This window comes from Callorhinchus milii, unplaced genomic scaffold, assembly GCF_018977255.1.
Source record: "Callorhinchus milii isolate IMCB2004 unplaced genomic scaffold, IMCB_Cmil_1.0 Scaffold6, whole genome shotgun sequence".
Lineage (NCBI taxonomy): Eukaryota > Metazoa > Chordata > Chondrichthyes > Chimaeriformes > Callorhinchidae > Callorhinchus > Callorhinchus milii.
In genome coordinates, this window is record NW_024704747.1 from 1,433,924 (window position 1) to 1,456,043 (window position 22,120).

General features: G+C 54.6%; 3 protein-coding genes and 1 non-coding gene across 5 annotated transcripts; 3 read left to right on the forward strand and 1 right to left on the reverse strand.

The window, feature by feature from the left end:
* The first annotated feature begins 203 nt into the window (after positions 1 to 203).
* si:dkey-91i10.2 (uncharacterized protein LOC555224 homolog) lies at positions 204 to 8,400 on the forward strand. The gene is made up of 6 exons (XM_042336185.1): positions 204 to 1,546; positions 2,883 to 3,039; positions 3,834 to 4,110; positions 4,927 to 5,519; positions 6,227 to 6,372; positions 7,497 to 8,400. Exons 1-6 carry the CDS (start codon positions 204 to 206, stop codon positions 8,287 to 8,289), a joined length of 3,309 nt encoding a protein of 1,102 aa, XP_042192119.1. The 3' UTR covers positions 8,290 to 8,400.
* Positions 8,401 to 13,070: 4,670 nt separating this feature from the next.
* Positions 13,071 to 16,509, reverse strand: tsn (translin). Of its 2 annotated transcripts, XM_042336306.1 has the most exons (6): positions 16,402 to 16,509; positions 15,480 to 15,573; positions 14,995 to 15,091; positions 14,429 to 14,544; positions 14,161 to 14,240; positions 13,071 to 13,895 (listed from the first exon to the last, which is right to left on the reverse strand). In XM_042336306.1, the coding sequence occupies exons 1-6, from the start codon at positions 16,465 to 16,467 to the stop codon at positions 13,647 to 13,649; spliced, it is 702 nt and encodes a 233-aa protein (XP_042192240.1). In that variant the 5' UTR covers positions 16,468 to 16,509; the 3' UTR covers positions 13,071 to 13,646. The 2 variants fall into 2 exon arrangements, with proteins under 2 accessions (XP_042192240.1, XP_042192241.1); XM_042336307.1 differs by lacking the exon at positions 14,161 to 14,240 and having other exon boundaries at positions 16,402 to 16,508.
* A 249-nt stretch (positions 16,510 to 16,758) lies between these two features.
* rpl39 (ribosomal protein L39) lies at positions 16,759 to 19,491 on the forward strand. The gene is made up of 3 exons (XM_042336354.1): positions 16,759 to 16,847; positions 17,135 to 17,238; positions 19,323 to 19,491. The coding sequence occupies exons 1-3, from the start codon at positions 16,845 to 16,847 to the stop codon at positions 19,369 to 19,371; spliced, it is 156 nt and encodes a 51-aa protein (XP_042192288.1). The 5' UTR covers positions 16,759 to 16,844; the 3' UTR covers positions 19,372 to 19,491.
* On the forward strand, positions 18,690 to 18,825 carry LOC121849419. Its single transcript, XR_006085220.1, has one exon. It is a non-coding gene; the product is annotated as a small nucleolar RNA SNORA69 (small nucleolar RNA).
* Positions 19,492 to 22,120: the final 2,629 nt, after the last annotated feature.

Sequence of the window (22,120 nt, forward strand, 5' to 3'; positions counted from 1 at the left end):
GTTTCATTCAATTGTCGCCCCAACCATTCTCGCCCAGGAGTGTTGGCTTGAGGAGCATTGGTGTGTGGTTGGGAGGGGGAGATGTGGAGAGACGTCAGTTATCAGTTAGCTGTCAGATAGTTAACACTCTTTCTGTTCTCGGGCAGGGAGGACAGGTTGCTGGTCCCAGGGCTCACCAAGCGGTTAGGACATCCACAGCCTCCATGCCAGATGTGAAAGCTGTACCATGTGATTTCCCAGCCACCGGCCCCTCCTCTCTCTGTGGCATGGACATTGGACGCTGCCCAGATGACCACCCGCCTTCGCCCTTCCCTGCCTTGTCCAGCCCCAGCCCCTGCCTCTCGGGCCAGGGTCACCTGACCCACGTTGGCCAGGTCAGACGGAGTCAGGGGTCGGAGCGATGGGAGACCACTGAGGGGAGCCCCCAGGAGCTGGGGGCCAGGCTACACCGGAGCTTGGAGAACCTACACTGGGCAGCCACCTCCCAGGTGTGTGGTCCACCACACATCAGACCGGGAAACCAGGCCCAATACCAGACCCCCCTGGAAGAGGCCAGGAACCCAGGACCACCCCTGATTGCCCTCAGGGTCCCCACACCATGGTTCTTCACCCCTGTGGACGAGACCGGCAATGCCAAACGAGGCTTGAAGGAGAAACTGAGGCTCCAGAGCAGCAAGGCCGCCGAACCTAACAAGCCCCTCCGTCCCCACGCCCTGCTGGTGGAGGCTACGCCCGGAGAGAGAGCATGGGCGCAGGATCCGCCGTCCGGACCCGCGGCCTGGCCGGGAAGCTCCCGCAGGCTGGTTAGCCCCGAGGAGATCAAGCGAGAGGCCCTGAGGAGGCTGACGTTACAGCGACAAAACAGCACGCCTAACCTGGCCCTGGGCTGGAACCAGGAGGCCGGAGAGGACCATGTGGGGGGATTCCGCAGGGATGAGAGCGCGGAGCCACGGTGCTGGGAGCCGGGAGCTGACAGGAGGAGGCACTCCAAGGCCCGGGCATACATCCCCTCCTTCGAAGAGTTCAAACGAATGAGACAAAGGGAGAACCGTGAGGTGTCGAGCGGGGAGGCCCAGGGGTTCGGGCAGACGGGCTTGATCGAGGGGATGGTGAACAGCGGGAGTTGTCCCACCCTCAGCCTGACGGAGCCTCACCTCCCCGGCAGGAGGGCCTCGACGGACAGCAAGGACGTGTTCCGCTCGTGCCTGGCCCCCCGGCGAGGGGATTCAGAGCTCCGTCTCCCCCGGCGACAACCCTGCCCCGAGGCCCAGGCCGCCCCCATCCGCACCTGCCCCGCCCCGGGCTCGCCCCTGCACACCCTGCCCCGGGGGGGAGAGGACCAGGCGGGCGAGGGAAGCAGAACAGCCCCTGGCTCAGGCTTAAGCCTAGACCCAGGTTCGGAGGGGAAGCAGGTCTGTGAGGCCCAGTCGTCCTGCTGTCCCTCACTACTGCTGGACGCCGCCACGGACCTCTCGGGCTACGGAGCCAAACTCCAACAGATGAAGGACGGCCTAATAGGGTCAGCCATTGACCTGCTCAAGAAAAGGTAATATGAGGGGGTCAACAACAACAACTTGCATTTATTTACGTAGCACCCCTCACGCAGAGGGGTCCCAGAGCGCTTAAAAGAGAGAGCGAGAGGGAGGGAGGGAGAGAGAGAGAGAGAGAGAGAGAGAGAGAGAAAGAAGGAAGGGAAATTATAATCGTCCTTGCATTTGATACAGCGCCTTATCACGTCTTCGAGACGTCTCAAAACGCCTCTCAGGATATACCGTGCAGTGAATTGACCGTGTGTATGGTTTGTGGGCGAAATGCAGCGTAACAATAATAATTAGTATTGTGAATATAAAAAGAAAAGGGAGCGTTAACATGAGGAGGGCAACGTAGGCCGGGCTGTCTGAAACAGTGACGACAAACACAAGCACAAGGCAGATCCTAATCATGTAAAAACTTTCAATGGAGCCGTCATTCCTTATTCATGGCCTGAGCCAATGTAACCGGACACGCGTTAAGTAGTCATCAACCAGTCTCTCCGCTAGTTACTAATGCTGCCATCAATACTCTCCGGTGATCACGTACCGTGTCGCTTGGGCCACCTGATCCAATGTAATCAGCAGCCCCCACCCACACCCACACGCACACGCGCGCGCACACGCATAACACACGCACATACGAAGCTCCCAGCTGATCCACCTCCCAAACCCAGAGTAAATTTGCGTTCACACAGCGCCTTTTCTCGTCGCCAGGACGTCCCAAAACATCAGCGTAATAACAATACTAATCCTTGGATTTGTTGTCGTGCTTCGTCACGTCGTTGAGACGTCTCAAAGCGCTTCACAGAATATATTGTAAAGTGGAGTGAGTGGGTATTTTTGTGGGTGAAAAAACGCGGCAGCCAATCGTGCACAGCAGCGTCCCCACAAACAGTCGTGAGTCGAGTGACCAATCTTTTTTTTGAGGGATTATTGCCTCCAGAAGGCGATCTGCCAGTTGACTACTTGTTGTTAGGTAAACGGAGGCGTGCGTGTGGAGTAAGCAAAATTGCCCAACGTTTCGCCCCGCCCGGGAATCAAACCCGGGTCCTCTCGCTTGCGAGGCGAGAGCTCTAACCACTGAGCTACAGGACTCCGCAATATCAAGTGCAAGGATTATTATTAATCGATACGGCCCTCCCACCTTCATTCCCTTGAGGAGAAAACCTGGGGGTTGGGGTGTGGGTGTTTGTGTGTGTGCGTGAATCCTTCCCTCCTCACTGTGGACAGAGCCCTGGTTAGAGAGAGAGAGAAAGAGAGAGGCGGTGATGGAACACCAGACACACAAAGGGTTAACATTTCGGGATTCACGTTCTTTCTCCCATTCCCGTCCCTGTCCACCGCCCGCAGTTGTGCCGGGGAGATTTCCGCGGAGCTGCCGACGGCCGAGATCTCGGAGTGCCAGGAGCCGGAGGATGCCACCCTCGTCCCTGCTGACGGGATTCAGTCCAGAGCTCCGGTCTCCACGGGGACCTGGGAGCGCGGCGCTGGATCAGGCAAGAAGCCGGTGAGCGCTGGTCAGAGCGTGAGCGTGGGCGCGGGCGCGGTGGAGGTCCGAGGACTGGCGGAGCGCAGGGAGGGACGGGGGCGACAGGAGGATTCACAGCAGGAGGGTTCGGGCTGGCGATGACAAGGGAGAGTTGACGCGTTGGGAGATTGATGGGCTTTTTCATTGAGGAGGGAGAGAAAAGGAAGGTCTCCACGAACAAGGGTCGGCCTTCAGCCTCCTCTGTAAGCCGAGCTCTCGAGCGTTAAAGGTTCACCGCAGCCATAAGTGCTAACAGATTGCACTTGTGTGAGGCCCTTTCATGTCACAGGTCTCAGTGTGGTTAACAAAGAGGTGTGGGGGGTGGGGGGAGATGAGGGAGGGATGTACAGGCTGTTCACAAAGTCCCGTTACCCCCCACCCCACGTGCGTGTGCGCGCGCGCGCGCGCGTGTGTGTGTGCGTTGCGTTGTCGGAGACGTTCAACCAAGCTCAAGCGTCTCCCTGGACGTTGAAGATCTCCCGCGGCGCTGTTCTGAAAGAGAAGGGAGTTCCTGGCCTCTCCCGGTGGACGAGATGAAACACGAGGGTGACCAGAAAGTCGTAATAACTATCCTATTATCTAAAAAAAAAATGCATCGTCATTTCCTTTAAGACTCAATAGACGTTGTAATGGTTCTCACGACGTTTCGGTCACCCCGTACACGTGTGATTTATGCGCCGACGATCGCATCGAACCTGTTCTGAAATCTTCCCCCCTCGTGTTTCTCCCTCCCCCCCCCCCCCCCCACACCCACCCAATCCCACCCCACCCAGAAATCAACCCCCGTTTGCCGCAGATCGAGCTCGGACGCTGCCTACGAGACCCCGGAGAGCGCCAAGGCCCAGCGGGAGTGCCGCCTGCGCCCGCACTTCAGTGACCCCATGCCAACCGACGCAGTTAAACGCAAACAGCTGGAGATGAAGATCGCGGCGGCCGCCTGGGGGCTCGGGCACAAGAGACGCCCGGGAGAGAGCAGCGGCCAGGCTTTCGGTCAGTCAACCATCCCCCCCCCCCACCCCCCCTCTCGCCATCTCACCCACCAGTTGGCCGGCCGGCCGGCCTCCGAGCTCACACGCTCCTGCTCGCACCCCTCCTCCAGCAGCAAAATAATAACGGCCGAGTCAGAAGCTTGTGTGGGTTCGAGCCCCCCGACACGTCGGGACTTGGAATCGGTCTTAAGCTGATGCTGGGGAGTGGTTGCATTCTCGGAGCCGCCGTCCTTCGTCGATCCTCACTCCCCGTCTGCGCCGGTTCAGGTGGACGTTAAACATCCCGCGGCGCTGCTCGAAAAGAAAAGAGTTTCTCTCTCTCCTCTCTCTCTCTCTCGCCGACAATCCCCCCGGCTGTTTGTGGGGACGCTGCTGCGCGCTGCTACGTTTCGCCCGCAAAATGCACAGTCACTCCAGTTTCCGGTATATCCTGTGAAGCGCCTTGAGACGTCTCAATGTCGGCCCTATATCAAACGCAAGGATTAATGTTATTATAATAATCATAATGTTTAGTGGGGGTGTTGGGGCGGGGTGGGGTGGGGGGGGACGGGCAGGGAGGCAGGGTTTAATCGCTGCTGCCATGCCTGGGATAAATAATTTCACCCTCTCCCCCACCCCCCCGCCCCGAGCGCACTTGCTTCTGCTGTCACCTTCCCCCCCCACCCCACCCCCACTCTGTAGAGGGTTGGAGTAGAAGCCTCTGAAGTTGCTGTGTTCCGTTGTTGACAGTGACGTCTCGATGACGTGATGAGACGCCGTGTTATTATTTTGATTGTCACCGCAGGACCGGAGTCTGTCGCGGGCGGCCAAGGGCCTGAGGGGGAGCCGGGGCCCGGGCCGAGACTCCCCTGCCCCCGGCCCACCTCCCGACACCGAGCCAAGCATCGCTGGAGCAACATGAGCACGGACAGCGGCATCGTGGGCCTGAGCGATGAGCGGGAGGAGCGCGAGGAGGAGGAGGAGGAGGAGGGCGTGGGGGTCGAGGAGGAAGATGAGGGCGGGCGCAAGTCCGCGGAGGTGGAGAGGGCGGACAGCGGCATCGGCCCCGCCACGGCCAAGAAGTGGAAGAGCCGGGCGGGCGTGGGGGCCAGGGCCAGGGCTTGGGAGGGGCCTCGCTCGGCTCCGGGCTGGGCGGCTCACCGGCCGTGCGTGGACTGCGGGGAGAGAGAGCCCCCCGAGCCGGAGCCCAGGACCGGCGGCCGCCAGCGGAGGAGGGAGAGGCTGTGCGGCAAGTGCGGGAGGCGCCGGACGGAACGTAAGGAGGCGGTGCTGGAGTTCGTGAACACCGAGGGCAGTTACGGAGAGGACCTGCGGGTGATCAGGCAGGAGTTCTACCTGCCCATGCAGGACGCTGGGCTCCTGGCCCGCGAGCAGTTGGCCGTGATCTTCAGCAACATCCAGGAGCTGATCGAGGTCAACGAGAAATTTACCCAAAGGCTCCACGACTCCACTGAACAGGCCCTGGATCAGGTAAGATGACATCTTCGTCGTCGTCGTCATCATCGTCGTCTTGCATTTGTATCTCGTGATTTATCGCGTCTTCGAGACGTCTCAAAGCCCTTCGCAGGACAACAGGTGGAGTGAACCGACTGAGCTGTAGCTCAGTGGTCGGAGCCCTCGCCCTCGCCTCGCCAGCGAAAGGACCCGGGTTGGATTCCCGGGCGGGCAGGGCGGGACCTTAGGCAGGTTTCCTCACTCCTCACGCCCTCTGTTTACTCAGCAACAGGTAGGAACCCGCCGGCTCGTCGAATTGCGGATCGCTTTCCGGGGGTAATCCTCCAAAAAATATAATAATAATAATTTGGTCACTCAAACCACGACTGTTGGTGGGACGCTGCCGTGCGCAATTGGCTGCTGCGTTTCTTCCACAAAGTACACAGTCAATTGACTTTATACTAAATTATAATAATAATCCTTGCATTTGAGATATATATGTATAGTATACTGTGATAAGGCACTGTATCAAATCCCAGGATTATTATTATAGTGTGTGTGTGTGTGTGTGAGTGGTATGTGTTGTGTGTATGTTTTGTGTGTATTTCACTCTCTTCCTCTGGGATCATTTGCCCACAAAACGCACGGGTCACTGCACTTTACAGTATATATTGTTTTGAGACGCCCTCCAGATGAAAGGCACGGTAGCAAATGTACGGATTATCATTAATATCTGTTGGCAGGGCGACGAAGACTTTCTGACGGTGTGCATCGGCGAGATGTTCCTGGAGTTTGTGAACATGCTCCCCGCCTTCCAGACCTACTGCATCCATCAGTCCACCTCCATCAACATGCTCAACACCCTGGAGAAGGAGAAGGAGCTGCTCAGGTCAGGCTCAAACACCACACGCCAGTTAGATTGAGAGAATGTTTACAGCACAGGAATAATTGGTCATCGTGTCTGTGCTGGGGCTCGCTCCCCCTCTGGAGCTCTCTACCCTAACCCTATTCCCTGCTCTCTCTCTCTCTCTCTCTCCATCGGGTCTGTGCTGGGGCTCACTCCCCCACTGGAGCTCTCTACCCTAACCCTATTCCCTGCTCTCTCTCTCTCTCTCTCTCCATCGTGTCTGTGCTGGGGCTCACTCCCCCACTGGAGCTCTCTACCCTAACCCTATTCCCTGCTCTCTCTCTCTCTCCATCGGGTCTGTGCTGGGGCTCACTCCCCCACTGGAGCTCTCTACCGTAACCCTATTCCCTGCTCTCTCTCTCTCCATCGTGTCTGTGCTGGGGCTCGCTCCCCCTCTGGAGCTCTCTACTCTAACCCCATTCCCTGCTCTCTCTCTCTCTCTCTCTCTCTCCATCGTCCAGCAGTCACCCTAACGCACACTGTGGGCTCTTGCCAACCGGAGCCAAATTCTAGAATTGGGCGAATAATAAAACGAGCAAAAGTGTCCCTCCAGGGAGCGAGACAGAGAGAGAGAGAGAGACAGTAGTACATTCCATTCCAACGATCTACCTCTGGAATTTCTAATGTGTAGCTGGGATTATATGGAACTGTTCGGATCCGGAGACTCTTAAGCAACGGTGATGCTTTTCCGCGTGGGTCAGACATCCCGGCTGACCGAACAAAACTCCAATGCAAGGATTGTTACCATTGCCAACTGGCGTCCCCCAGTGGTCAAGACGTATAAACCCATCGGATCTTAACACGGAGTTTCCATACGTAGAATCATTCTGGTTCGGATAGGGATCGTCTCACGCGGATGGGTTCTGGCCCGTGACTGAGCGAAAAAAAAAAGTGGAGGGCCTTCCTTAACAGTTAACAGTATTTTTCCTGAAGCGTTAATCATTTATAATTGTTAATGTGGAACAGTAATAATAATAATAATAATCCTTGCATTAGACACAGCGCCTTATCACCTCTTCGAGACGTCTCAAAGCGTTTCGCTGACGATACCGTAAATTGGAGTGAGTGTGTACTTTGGTGCATGTGCGCGTGTGTCTGGGTTGCAGGATATTTCTGGACGTCTCTCAGAACGACAACACGGCGCTCCGTCGCATGAACCTGCGGTCGTTCCTGATGGCCCCGCTGCAGCGGGTCACCAAGTACCCACTGCTCCTGAGTCGGATCAGCAGCGCCACGCTGGAATACCACCCGGACCATCCCAGCCTGCGGGAGGCCAAGAGCAGGGTGGAGTCCCACCTGGAGCACATCAACATGAAGACCAAGCAGGAGGGGGCCCCCTGGTGTCTGCGTTCCTTCCGGCGCGACAGCCGTCGCAATCGGGAGGTCATCGACATCGAGATGAGGGAGATGGCGGTCAGGGCGGTGGGCTGGGCCCGCGAGGAGACCCGCTTCGCCATGGAGGGACGGCTGCAGTTCTGTCAGCCCAGCGACGGCCAGTGGGCCAGGAAGGGCAACAAAGCCCTCAAGTTCCAGAGCCTCCACGTGATCCTGATGATCATCCCCGGGCAGCAGGAGGGGGCCGCCCCCGAGGAGGGGGCCGAGGAGGTGCGCGACGCCGCCCTGGTGCTCATCCGGGACAGGAGCAACGGAAAGTTTTCTCTGTTCAGGGACCCGCTGCACCTCGGCCACTGCGTGGTCTCCTCGGACCCCGACTGCGACGACACCTTCGAGCTGCTGGACATCAGGAGAGACGCCTTCGTGTTCCGCGGGGCCGAGCGGCCGCAGACCCGGCACTGGTTCCGTCTGGTCAGACACTACTCCCGCGGCCTGGGCTCCTGGAAGAGGCGACGCAATGCGCTGCCCAACATCATGATCAACGCCAGCCAGAGCCGGGCCTGAGCCACAGGCCTGAGACAGCCTGATCCAGACAGAGCCACCGGACTGAGACAAGCCTGAGCCACAGGCCTGAGACAGCCTGACCCAGCCACAGCCAGAAAGAACCACAGGCCAGAGGGGAGCAGAGGTTCAGGGTGGGAGCTGGAACACCGTAGGCGGAGAGTGACTGAGGCTAGTGGGGGGCTCAGACTCTCCCTGCCACCCCCCCTCCCCCACCATCTATCTACAGTTTTGTCTTGAGGGGGTTGGGGGTGGTGGGAGGGAGACCCCTGAGGAGGACCACAGCCTGTCCTCCGAGCAGCCCCAGCCCCTGGTGCGGCCTGCCCCCCTTGAAGTCTTTCAGCTGCTCGTTGGGGCGTCCTCAACTCTGATTTGCCGATGGACCTGGCAGTCAAATCAATGGCTCACCCGTGTTAATCAGCCCCCCCCCCCAGAATATTTTCTCCCCCCACCCACGTGGAACCCTAACCCCAACTGCTCTCCACCCTCACCGCTAGACTGAGGTGCAGAACAATGCACCTTCTCACAAGGTTTCTCATGTAAACAGACGCAACGGAGTGGAGGGGACATCTTATTTATTTTCTTTCTCCTCACATTCCCCGCCTCCCTCCCTCCGCTTCGGTCTCCCATGGCCGGACCACCCACCTCCGTTCAGTATGACCGCAATACGGCTGCCTTCGCAAACCAGGCGAAACACAGGAGGGTAAATAATTCCTTTCAGGATTGGTGTAGCAGCGGTCACAAATTCCTGTTATGGTCCCAGCGGAACTTTTACCCCAAGTTTCAGATTTCTTCCCTGCTCCATACTCCAGAGCGTAAACCATCTCACTTGTGTAGGAAGCCCTTAATTTTGTTCTAATTTCTTAAGCTTTCGGCCTGAGAGTCATTCCGATTAATTATTGCCTTTATTTTAATGAGCTAAATAATTCCAATGTGGCTACAAGAAGGACAAATGACATTCCCACGGCGCCTTTCACTTCGGGAGGATGTCCCAAGGCACTGAACAGTCAGGGATTCGGCCCCGTGCTGGGGGTTGGGATCAGGAGGGGTGGAGGGCGGGGAGGATGGGATAGGAGGGTGACCGAAGGCACGGTCGAAGAGGAGGATCTTGAGACGTGCCTTGAAGGAGGTGAGGGAGGGAGCGAGGCCGAGGGGACTGTGGGATGGAGTTCCAAAGGTTGGGGCAGAGAGGCAGAGGTTTTTGAAGAGCGATTTCAGGACAGAACTCCAGGAAGTTTCTCTTCACTTCGAAGGGCAATAAACAGCAGGAAACGAGGCTCACTGGCAGGTGGTGGTTCAGGCTGGAACCTGTTTAAGAAATGTCTCATTGCTGACCTACGAGGGAGCCTGCAAGGGTGAGATGAATGGGTTAAAGGGCCTTCTCCATCCGAACCACCCCTGCGTTAGGTAAAGCACAAGTGTGAGGGGAGGCAGGGCAGCCAGACGTGTTGTGTTCTGTGTCTATGTGCAGGTGTAACGTGCACCATTTGTGAACCATGTGTACATAAGGAAAACAGGAGGCCATTCAGCCCACCGAGCCTGTTCTATTAGGTCATTTGATTTTGGCAAATCTTTTAATCTCGATGCTCAGCTCTTTCACCAAACCCTAAAACTCCACCCACCCAAACATGGGTCCAGCTGTGTTAGGACAGGTGGTGCTTAATTATGTCATTAACAAAATGGTTAATTATCTAATGACTGAATCCCTTGCAATGGGCGATTACATAATTAAGGACATTATTTATCGAGTCTTGGGTTGTTCCCTAATCTTAACTGTTCCAACAACTTCAACCTAATGTAGTTTTATGTTGAACGAAGACCTTGAAGCACCGAGCAAGGAGATTGGGGGGAAAATCCCTGAGCAGGGAGGACAGGAGGGGGAGTTTGAGGGCGTTGACCAAAAAAGGGATAGCCTTTCACGTCAGGAGGACGTCCAAAGTCAGGGATTTGGACCCGAGTTGGGGGTTGGGATGGGGGGGGGGCTGGAGGTCAGAGAAAATGATGATGGTCGTCAAGTCAGAGGAATACAGCAACTCAGGCTTAAAGAAATAAATCAGTCAGGGATCCCGTCCCGAAGCCTGGGGTTCCGTATACAAGGTGTTCCCAAAGTCTTGTTACCCTCTTGTGTGTTTTCCTGCAGTGCACTATCCAACAACTGAAACATGGGGAAGAATCATTGTATGTAGAAGTACCTCATTGTATTCAGTACAAGTGTTTAGCTGTGTTCACGTCCAGAGGAGCGGTGAGTGCGAGCACATCATTTTCATGGCAGATAATGATCTGTCGCCGTGTGGGTTGTAACATCTTCCATAATACGACTGTGTGGATTGAGGAGGCGAAGTGCGTGTCCGACAGCTTATTTCAGTTTGTGTAGTCTTGGATCACTGGTCTCCGCTTGCGGCTGCGATGAGAAGAAATGACCCCTTTGGAAGAAGCCATCACCTGCACAGATACAGATACAGTTCCTCAGACGCCCTCCCACTGAGTCCTGGATGTCTGCGGTTCTTTTTGTTTTAACCACTTTGTCGTTAACACTTAAGATGGCGCAGAATTTGGGAACATTCTGAAACTCAAGTCTTATTTTAACAGCCGATTTTCTTTATTAAGGATCGCGGGGAGAATAGATCTGCTTCCGAATTAAAAGACTGGGTTTGAGAATTGTTCACCGTTCGGCGCCAGTCACAATTTTAAGGCAATTGGCAGAAGGACTTCGAAGCCCGAGAAATTTCAGGGCTCAGAGGAATGTGAAAATAAGGGGGAAAGGGAGGGAGGCGGGAAAGTTAGGGAGGGAGGGAGGGGGAAAATGGATGTATAAATGTAAAGAGAAATGCAGTTATGTAGGGTTGGCGGTGGGGGGGGGGGGGGGGGGGTGGGGGGGTGTTTTGCTTGTTGAGCACTGCTGATTGGGAGGATCTCCACACACACAGCAAAGCACAGGGCTTGGAGGCTTGAAATTCCCCCTGGTTTTAGCCTGCGTCTTATCATTTAAGGCGGCACGGAATCGCCAACAGTTCTCGAATTCAATCCGGGTTTTGGAAACCAGAGTCTTTTATGAACTGCACTGCGGAAAAGCTCCCTCCGAATTGAGAGCAGGTTTAGGAGCTCTGTCACAGAGTCCAGTCTGACACTCCACTGCATTGCGGAGGGAGTGCTGCATTGCCAGAGGTGCCGCTCTCCTGAACGGATAAACTCAAGGTCCTTTCTTTGTCTGTTCAGGTGAGCATTAAAAGATCCCGCGACGCTATTCAAAAAGAGGAGTTTCTCTCTCTCCCGGTGTCCTGGACAACAATCCCCAAATAAATGGTCACTCACTCCGCAGCCGTTTGTGGAACGTCGCTGTACACAAATTGGCTGCTGCGATCGCCTACAAAATACAGCATACGTTCCAGTGAAATTGCTTTGAGACGTCCCAAACAATGTGATAAGGAGCTGTAGCGAAATAAGAGGATTTTTATTAATTATCCCAAACCCCGCACCACCTTAAATCTGAAGGCAAAACAGTCTCGTCTCGCAGGCTGGGACCGGGTGGAATTCGTGGCCTCTGAATTGTGGCTGCCTCACAAACTGCAGAGCGAGTTGCTACCACACGCCCAGGGCCTTTAGTCGCTGTGAGAAAAATAGCAGATACTTATTTAATTCCAGAACCTCAAGACTTGTGAAAAATCTACTTACGTTTTAACTTTGTAATTTTTTTTGTACAACATCAAAGTGGATTTTATGTAGGAAACGCGTTTCCTCAAGGATTCAAAATGTGGAACAGACCTTTACCACCGTGTATAGTGTATTATTGTGTATCATAATAATAAAGACCTGAAGAACACACACATACACACAGTCAGTTTGCTCTCTATTCCTTGTAAACACATTCAACAACAACAACATTACATTTATAGAGCGCCTTTCATGTCGGGAGGACGTCCCAAAGCGCTGAACGGTCAGGTGTCGGGGCCCGAGCATTGGGGGAGAGTGGAGAGGTAGGGGTGAGGGAAGGCACGGTCGAAGAGAAAGGTCTCGAGACCGGCCTTGAAGGAGGCAAGGGAGGAAGCGAGGCGAAGGGACCGTGGGATGGCGTTCCACAGTGTGGGGGCAGAGAGGCTGAAAGCCCGGCCGCCGACGGTAGGGCGAGAGACATGGAGCACCCGGAGCCCGATGAACAGGGGAGCGGGCAGGTTGGTAGGGAGTCAGCAGGTCAGAGAGGTAGGAGGGGGCAAGACTGTGGATGGCCTTAAAGATGAGGACGAGGATCCTCTGGGGGATGGGGAGCCAGTGGAGTCGGGCGAGGGTGGGAGTGATGGGGTCACGGAGCCTGGTGCGCGAGAGTACACGAGCTGCGGAGTTTTGGACGATCTTTGGATTCAGACTTTGAGGGGGGAAAGACAGGAATTTTCAACCCATTCAGGGACCCCTCAGCCCGTCGTGTCTGTGCCACTGCTCACCATGTACGTTAGGCGCCCCGGATTTTAATCAATTCTCACATCCCAGCTTCTTCCTTCCTGAAAGTCCTCAAGTTCCTATTGCTCAAGTTGATCCAACTTGGCGGCCACTCATGCGGCTCAGGGGGAATCATTCAGTCATTTTCAACCATTCTGCACCATCTTAAATTTTAACACAATCTCAAGGCTGTGACCAGGAGGGAATTCAGATCAATGGGACAGCATCAGATTTCACATCCCTTTGTCGCCGCCAAATCCCTCAGTTTTATGCGCTCACCCGCACGGAGGGCCCTATATAAATGTTTTTAGCGGGGATGTACCAATTCCCTGCCCTCATGAAGTGCACACAGGTTTACTCTACACGTTTATTGTTCCATCAGCAATACGCAAAAATACAAACGGTCTGTGATCCTTTCATCAGCTAAAGATTCAGTGAAAAAACAATGTACGTTAACCAGACAGGCTCCACATTTAAACAGGGCAACTGGATAGGGTGGTGAATGTGAGTAGGATGCGTGCGTGTGTGTGCTTGCATGGCTGTAGGGTGATGTGCGTGTGCCTTGGGATGTCCTCCCAAAGTGAAAGGAGCTTTACAAATGTAATTTCATGTTGTGTGTGTGTGTGTGTGTAAATTAGTGAGTGTGTGTGTGTGTGTTGGTTGGGGGTTCTCCCTCAATATAACCGTCCTCCCACCCTGTGTAGATTTTGGAATAATGAACCAATGAGTGGGGGGAGGGCCTCAATTATGAACACATGGAATATCTCCCTCCATTACCTCCCAAATCTGTCTCCAAACAGCACTAACCGCGGGGAGTTGTCACGATACAGTAAACAGCTTCCATCCTCTGGTCCTTAACATGTCGGGAGGTAAACACCCAACGAACGACTAATTTATCGTCTCTCTCTCTCTCCCCCCCTCGCCCTCAGTTACTTTCCCACCGCCTCGCCCTTGCCGTCGTCTGCCTTGTCCGCTTTGCCGAGCCCCCGGATGGACAGGTCGTAAACCACCTCCTCGATCTTCTTCACGTCGTACTTGAGGCCGTCGTAGCGCTTGCGCAGCGAGTCGTTCTTCAGGTTGAGCAGCCGAAAGCCGGAGTCGAGCTCGTTGATAAAGGAGGAGATGCGAAGAGGCCGGGAGTAATCGCCAGCCGTCACGCTGTTCAGCGCCAGTCTCGACTGGGGAGCAAACAGAGCAGAGGCTGTGGAGCGGTGAGGATACCAACAACAACATGCATTTGCATAGCGTCCCTCAAGCAGGATGGAGTCCCAGAGCGCTTGGCAATGGTGGAGCCGGGTGGAGGTGACCGTAAGCACCGTAACTGATCGGCAGTAGCGGAGGGCGGGGAGTAGAAACGGGAGCATTTTCTGAGGGGGTGTCTCGGGGTCGGTAGCCACGTTGATAGAGAAGAAAGGCACCTGTTGTCCTGTCACAGTTTCTTACCAGTTCGCTGGCCAGGATCAGTAGCCCCGAGAGGTAGTCCTCAATGTCCAGGTGAAAGCCCTTGTCTCGGTGCATGTGTACTACATCACAACAAGAGCAGACGGTTACAATGGGAAAGCTGCCCTCGGGCATCCATCAGCGCCTTACTTCTGGCTCCCAAAGTAAAGAGGCCAAACTGATGGTTTCCAGTCTTGTTGAGGCACCACAACATCACTGGAGTCTTCACAACCAGAGGAGACGCCTACTAATGCTTTCAACAACAACTCACCTCCGAGGATTTCGGCCACCACTTCCCGCGACACTAACGTTTCCGACTCCAGATAAACCACAAATGCCGCCAGGAACACAAGGCGCTGCAGCACGAACCTCCAGTGCTCATTGAACCTATAACACAACAGCAGTAGATTCCGTCAGCCTCAAAAATGTGGTCACTGAGTCCATGACTGTTTGAGAGACAATGCTGTACGCAATCGACTTGACGTGTTTGGCCCACAAAATACAGTCACCACACTTTACATTATATTCTGTGAAACTCTTTTTGCGACGCTCAAAGACGTGATAAGGCGCTATATCAAATGCAACGATTATTATTATTATTATAAACACTGGGAACCGCCCCAGCCTCAAATACCGAGTCTCACACACAGAAACAGCTTCATGGCTTTAAACCAACACTCCCCCCCACCCCACCCCCACCCGCAATCGCAAGACTTATAAACAGCCTATGGTTCTGAAGGTGTCTTGAATAGAGAGTAATAACCCAGGGTGTAGTAATTAAGCCCAAACACTGCAGTTATTGAACAAACCCTAACATACAGGAATCTCCGCACTGACCTGTAATACTGATCTATGGGGAACTTGGTCTTCAGCTCAACCATGAGGGTCTTCACTGTTTCGAAGTGCACACGTGCTTTCTGGCACTTGTTAGGGACTGCGAAAGAGACAAGAGAGAGAATGTGACGATAGCTGCATTGGAACGGCTTCCATCCTCACAGAGAGAATCAAATAGCAAACCCTCCACTGAGCGAGAAACCAAACTCAATGTTAAGCCTTGAAAGGCCAGTTCTTCCTATGAGCTGAGTGTGTTTTCCTCTGTCCTTGTTCCTCGAGAGAGAGAGAGAGAGAGAGAGAGAGGGTATCTTGACCCTGAGATCAGCCAGTGCAGCAGATCGGGCCGCAACTGGACTCCAATGGCCCTGGGTTGGGTGGGGAGTGGGGGTAACAGGGAGCTCGGCTGGAGTTCCTGCTCCCACACGCAACCAAGAGGTAAAACCCCGCTGCAATATTACAGTAGGACTGGTCACGTCCCCGATGCTTACTGTCTTTAAAGCCTGATGTCTGATGGACCGTCTGTAGTAAGGTCAGGATCTCACGGGCCGTCTGCTCCAGCAATTGGACAACTTTCCTTATCTCCTAAACACAGCGGCAAAGAAACAAACAGAACAGAGAAGGAAAGGTGAGGAGAGGGGAGGACAGGACAGGGCCCCGGGGGCTGCGGCACCCAAACTTCTTCCCTCATTGTCTGTCTCTCTCCTTTTCTTCCCCTTTTACTCCCTCCGTCTCCTCCCCCCACTCCCCCCTTCTCTCACCCCCACCCCCTCTCTCTCACCCCCCCCACTCCCTCCCTCACCCCCTCTCTCACCCCCCCACCCCCTCTCTCTCACCCCCCCCCACTCCCTCCCTCACCCCCTCTCTCACCCCCCACTCCCTCCCTCACCCCCCCACTCCCTCTCTCACCCCCCCACTCCCTCCCTCACCCCCTCTCTCACCCCCACCCCACTCCCTCCCTCACCCCCACTCCCTCTCACCCCCCCACTCCCTCCCTCACCCCCACTCCCTCTCACCCCCACTCCCTCTCACCCCCCCACTCCCTCTCACCCCCCCACTCCCTCCCTCACCCCCACTCCCTCCCTCACCCCCACTCCCTCCCTCAACACCCCCACCACTCCCTCCCTCAACACCCCCCACTCCCTCTCACCCCCACTCCCTCTCACCCCCCCACTCCCTCTCACCCCCCCACTCCCTCCCTCACCCCCACTCCCTCCCTCACCCCCACTCCCTCCCTCACCCCCCCCCACTCCCTCTCACCCCCCCACTCCCTCCCTCACCCCCACTCCCTCTCACCCCCACTTCCCCTCACCCCCCACTCCCTCTCTCACCCCCACTCCCTCACTCCCTCTCACCCCCACCACTCTCAACAGCCCCCTCACACCGCCCCCCCCCTCACACCGCCCCCCTGACCTCTCTGATGTCCTGGTCGGAGCTCAGACTGGCCTGGATGAGGCTGAACATACTGCCGACCGACATGACGGCGCGGGAAGTGACCGGAGGGGGAGGGGTCCTTCGTGGCCGCTTCCAGGCGTCCACACACACACACACACACACAAAAAAGAAGGCCTTTCATTCGCATATCTTTTTTTTAAAAAAAAAATAAACCCCGAAAACCCGCGCTCCTAAAATCAAAAAAAATTACACCGCGAGAAAAAAAAATTCACCCGAGAACGGTGTTGAATTATTGTGTGTGTGTGTGTGTGAGGGAGGGGGAGAGAGGCATTGTGCACAGGCACCTGTCTTGGACAGCTATGTGGCGGGGTCCTGACTCGCCGGCGGTCGCGCTCTCTCTCCCTCTCTCTCTCTCTCTCTCTCGCCGCCGCCATTGAGGAGTCGGTAGTGACGGTCGGGCTATGGTGAGGCAATCGGTCGCCATCCGCGGCCCACGAGCGGCCCCGCGGGTCTGACCCCGCGCGGCCCGGGAGCTGAACTTGGCGTCTCACCCGCGGGGCCGCTATTTTCGGGCGACGATGGTTGAGGGAGAGAGAGAGAGGGGGTTGTTTTTTTAAGAAAAAGATGAATTTAAATGGCGCCGCGGGGGGTGGAGTGAGTGTGTGAGTCCAACTGACCCCCTCTCCCCCTCTCTCTCTCTCCCCCTCTCTCTCTCTCCCTCTCCCCCTCTCTCTCCCCCTCTCTCTCTCAGGCGTCTCACAAGACTTTCAGGATTAAGCGCTTTCTCGCCAAGAAGCAGAAGCAGAACAGACCCATTCCACAGTGGATCCGCATGAAAACGGGCAACAAGATCAGGTGAGGCCGCCCCCCCCCCCCCACAGCCCGGGGACCTGCTGCCCCCCCCCACACACAACCTGGGGACCTGCCCCCCCCCCCCCCACACACAGCCTGGGGACCTGCCCCCCCCCCCACACACACAGCCTGGGGACCTGCCCCCCCCCACACACACACAGCCTGGGGACCTGCCCCCCCCCCCCCACACACACACACAGCCTGGGGACCTGCCCCCCCCCCCCCACACAGCCCGGGACCTGCCCCCCCCCCCCCCCACACACACAGCCTGGGGACCTGCCCCCCCCCCCCCCACACAGCCCGGGACCTGCCCCCCCCCCCCACAGCCTGGGACCTGCCCCCCCCCCCCCACAGCCTGGGGACCTGCCCCCCCCCCCCCCCACACACACACACAGCCTGGGGACCTGCCCCCCCCCCACACACACAGCCTGGGGACCTGCCCCCCCCCCCCCCACACAGCCCGGGGACCTGCCCCCCCCCCCCCCCACACAGCCCGGGGACCTGCCCCCCCCCCCCCCCACACACACAGCCTGGGGACCTGCCCCCCCCCCCCCCACACACACACACAGCCTGGGGACCTGCCCCCCCCCCCCCCACACAGCCCGGGGACCTGCCCCCCCCCCCCCCACACACACAGCCTGGGGACCTGCCCCCCCCCCCCCCCACAGCCCGGGGACCTGCCCCCCCCCCCCCCCCCACAGCCCGGGGACCTGCTGCCCCCCCCCCCACAGCCCGGGGACCTGCCCCCCCCCCCCACACACACAGCCTGGGGACCTGCCCCCACCCCACAGCCTGGGGACCTGCCCCCACCCCACAGCCTGGGGACCTGCCCCCCCCCACACAGCCTGGGGACCTGCCCCCACCCCACAGCCTGGGGACCTGCCCCCACCCCACAGCCTGGGGACCTGCCCCCCCCCCACACAGCCTGGGGACCTGCTGCCCCCCCCTTCAAATGCCAGGATTATTATTATTATTGTTGTTGTTGCGGGGCTGTGTCGTGTCACCCGCAGCGCTCTGGAACCCCCTGAAGAATTTTACCCGGCGAGTGGTTGCGGTCTGGGACGCACTCCCTGAAGGGGGCGGTGGAAGCAGATTCAATAACAACTTTCGAAAGACAATTGTGTGTGTGTTTATATATATATACATATATATATACACACACACTCGAAAAGAAAAAAAAGTTACAAGGCTATGGGGAAAGATCGGGCAGGGGTGGGGGAGTGGGACTGGTTGGTAGCTTTCAAAGAGCCATCAAGGACACAATTGCCCGATTGGCCTCCTTCTGCGCTGTGTGGATCTACAGATTGAGAGGGGGGGGGGGGGGGGGCGCTTGCTTATTGGCAAACCCTTCCTTATTTTGGGGGGGGCAACGCGGAGGGGGATTCCCCTGGGCAGGTTTTCTAACTGGTCGGAATAGTGTGCGTTTCTCCCCGCGGGCGTGGGGCGGTGTTGTGAACGCAGGCTGCAATTACAGCGCTCCAGACCGTGGGAGCGTTGCCATTTTCCCTGCTGACACCAAATCTGCTGGCCGCCAATCTGTCTGGTCTTCCCTTCTCGTGGTGAGATTTCAGCTGGTGACAGCAAACACGCGGAAGGTTGAGGCTCCGTCTCAGGTGTCAGCCTCCGCGTTCGCAAATAGTGCCCTGTTACTGGCGCGCGCGCGCAGTAAACCAGCACCTGCATTTGCACAGTTACCCCCCCAAGCCAGGAGAGGGTGGGGGGAGGTGACTGTAAGCGTAGTCGAAGAAGGGGGTCTTCGGGCACTCACTGAAACATGAGGAAGAGAGGAACGACAGGGATAGAGGAATTTGAGTTTCGGGGGATAGTTGGCTGAAAGCACAGCCGAAGATGGTGGAACAGAGGGCACGAGGGACAAGCAGGAGGCCAGAGCCAGGCGAGCAGAGGCAGCAGGTAGTGGGTTGGGGGGTACGCATGGCAGGTAGGGAGGTGCCAGGGCGTGAAGGTTATTTGAGGATGTGTGTGAGGATCTTGAAATAGATTTGTTCGGCGATGATAAACTACTGCTAATTTAATCTGAAAATATGCTAAAATGCCGGCCCTGTTCATCACTTGTTTTATATCTCCAGGTACAACTCTAAGAGGAGACACTGGAGGAGGACTAAGCTGGGCTTGTAGAGAGCCTGAGCCTAACCCGGTTCCAAACCACAATGGATATCACCTGAGGAATCACCATGTGGAGCCAATTGTGTTTTGTTCGCGTTTTCTATTCAGAGAAATAAAAAATGGTAAAATCTATGTTGGCCTCACGTCTGATTTTTAAACAGTTTGAGGGCTTTGCGACTGGTGAATAAAGTGAGATGTGGCTTTGTGCAGCTCCTGCAATACAGGCGTGTGGACTGACGAGGATTATGTTCTGGTTTGTGGTCATCTTGTTTTGACTAGACTCAGGCTTTTGAGAAACAGTGACGTCTCAATGAGCTGAAATGGCCATGTGTGCAACATACAGGTGATGAGGCTGATCAGGAGGTACAACAATCGTACTACAGTTGACTTCTCTTCCACCTGGAAACCGTTTAATGTGTGAGCATTGCCAACCGCCACCTACACACTTAGGGAACGGTTCTACCAGTGGGGAGATGCAGAGCTCGAGCAGCAGCTGCTTATGTCTCTGCACGCGTCAAGATGGACGCTAAGCCCTGGTTATGTGAATGCCCCAACACAATGTGCTTCACAGGAACTGGAGGAAATGGTGTTGGGAGAATTCAATCGTGTTGACGGAGCGTTTGAGATGTTAAACGGAGGACGTGTTTGTCTGCTCAGGTGGACATTAAGATCCTATGGCACATTGAAAAGGGAGTTTTATCTGATGGCCAACAATCTCCCAAATAAATTTGGCCATTCACTTCACGCATTATTGACCGTCACATTTACCTGTACAAAATATTCTTTACAGTGAATCCTCTGAAGCGCTCCCGAGACTTCTATCCACTGGGAAATGCGCTTTTCAAATTTAAGTCGAGGGATTTGAACGCAGGGAGAGTGGCTCCGAGACAAAGTCGATGTCTAACACTCGCAGTTTTATTAAAAAAAACAAATTATTTACTTTATTGTTTGAAAGAATCAAAGGCCAGTTAAATGTCAGTACAAGCAAACGGTGCATATAATTCTGCTGACGTCTTTGCATCTAGAATATATTACAGTACTCGCCCGTGAAAGAATAAAATATTTAAAACAAGAATATGGGAAATCTGGAAGAAAATTAAGCCGACGTGCTCCCAATTACAATGATCGAGCAGTTAACACACAACAAAAAGATTCAATCCATTCACCACTGTCAACATTTTTTGTCGGGGGGGGGGGGGGGGGAAGGAAAGTAAAATTCAACTAAACCGCCTATGGTAAGGAATTTTCATATAAACACTCGGAGGAGGCAGCAACTATAATAATAATAATAATAATCCTTGCATTTGATATAGCGCCTCATCACGTCTTCAGTACATCGCAAAGCACTTCACAGAATGTAAAGCGTCTTGACTGTATATTTTGTGGGTGAAACAATCATCGAAGGAGGCAGCCTGGTTTTAAGTCTTATTCTGCCGAGTTTTAAATAATTCTGGCAGATAAATGTGAGGAGCCTTAGCTCAAAGCAATATGAGCCACATTCCAACCAGCTGCAGACACAATGGAACCACATTTTCAAGAGAGGGGAGAGAATAGAGAGAAAATTGAAAGTTTCTACAAAATATTACAATTTCTTAAGACTTTCTTGGAGACTAGTATTACCAGGTAATTATACATTACGGTCTAACCTGCAATATTCAACAATTCCTTAAGAAATCCCTAGAATTTCTGTGGGAACGGGACACCGCTTGGGAAGTCGATCACCATCAGTGTGAAACACTTGCGGTTAACGAGAAAGTTGCCTCCATTCATTAAGGAATCCCAATTAAAGAAATATCGTGTTAGACTTGGGTGATCTCTCTTACGGTGTGAAAATACCTGCACTAGTATCCAGAGCATAGCAGCAACTCATATACAGAAAATAAAAGATAAATTAAAATGCCGATATCTTGCAGACGAGTCTGGTCATCAACTCGTCTCTTGCCAATAATTACAAAGGATGTTTAAGAACCACTCCATCGCTGGCACCTCTGCCAACCATGTCAAATGACCCTTTAGAGATGCCCTCCTGGTTCAGATCCCTATTAATATAAATTGTGTGTGTGGGTTTGAGGAAAGAAACAGTGATGGACAACTTTCATTCCTCTAGTTACGTTATCTTTGTGACAAAATGCAGGACGTCACACCGGCTGCTTAACTCAAGTTAAAATGACATCCATTCTGGAGGGAACAAAATTCATATAGATTGGACATGATCCACATTTTCACTACTCTACAGGTGAGGAAGGGTGGAATGATGGAAAGCCAATTGGGTGTTCAGTAGAGCCTCTCCTACCCCAAGGACCTTATTTGTGCCTTCTGAATGCCATTAAGGTTTTTTTTTAAATATAATCGATTCATCAATCACTATACTGTAATGAAATTAGCCCACACATTTGCAGTGTTAAGTATTTATTCCCAGGATTATTTGGAAGTTAATTGTATCATTTGCCAATAATGTTCCACTTCTGAGCAACACAAGAACAGAAACCAATGCAATCCTGGCAGCTAACTCCAGGGAAAAAATTTCCCTTTTAGATGCACAAGTAAGAAAATGCAGTTACCCTTTCTAACAAGCAAACAAGGCCATAGAACTGGTGACTGGGGTGCACAGTACTGAAGTGAACAGTAGCTCATAACACACTGCTTCACACTAATTTTCAAATTCCCCAATGCAAAAAAAAAATGCTATAATGCAACGTTATTCAAGAATTACCAAATCAACATCAACCCACAGACAATACCTTACCCTCGTCAAAACCTG

Excerpts from the sequence above, each read along its gene's own strand:
- si:dkey-91i10.2 (XM_042336185.1), top strand. The coding sequence starts at position 204 with ATGCCAGATGTGAAAGCTGTACCATGTGATTTCCCAGCCACCGGCCCC. Across the intron at positions 3,040-3,833 it reads CTGGATCAGGCAAGAAGCCG|AAATCAACCCCCGTTTGCCG; the intron begins GTGAGCGCTGGT and ends CACCCCACCCAG. Across the intron at positions 6,373-7,496 it reads AAGGAGAAGGAGCTGCTCAG|GATATTTCTGGACGTCTCTC; the intron begins GTCAGGCTCAAA and ends TCTGGGTTGCAG.
- tsn (XM_042336306.1), bottom strand. The coding sequence starts at position 16,467 with ATGTCGGTCGGCAGTATGTTCAGCCTCATCCAGGCCAGTCTGAGCTCC. Across the intron at positions 15,574-16,401 it reads CCGACCAGGACATCAGAGAG|GAGATAAGGAAAGTTGTCCA; the intron begins GTCAGGGGGGCG and ends CGCTGTGTTTAG. Across the intron at positions 13,896-14,160 it reads TGATCCTGGCCAGCGAACTG|TCGAGACTGGCGCTGAACAG; the intron begins GTAAGAAACTGT and ends TTTGCTCCCCAG.
- rpl39 (XM_042336354.1), top strand. Across the intron at positions 17,239-19,322 it reads AAAACGGGCAACAAGATCAG|GTACAACTCTAAGAGGAGAC; the intron begins GTGAGGCCGCCC and ends TTATATCTCCAG.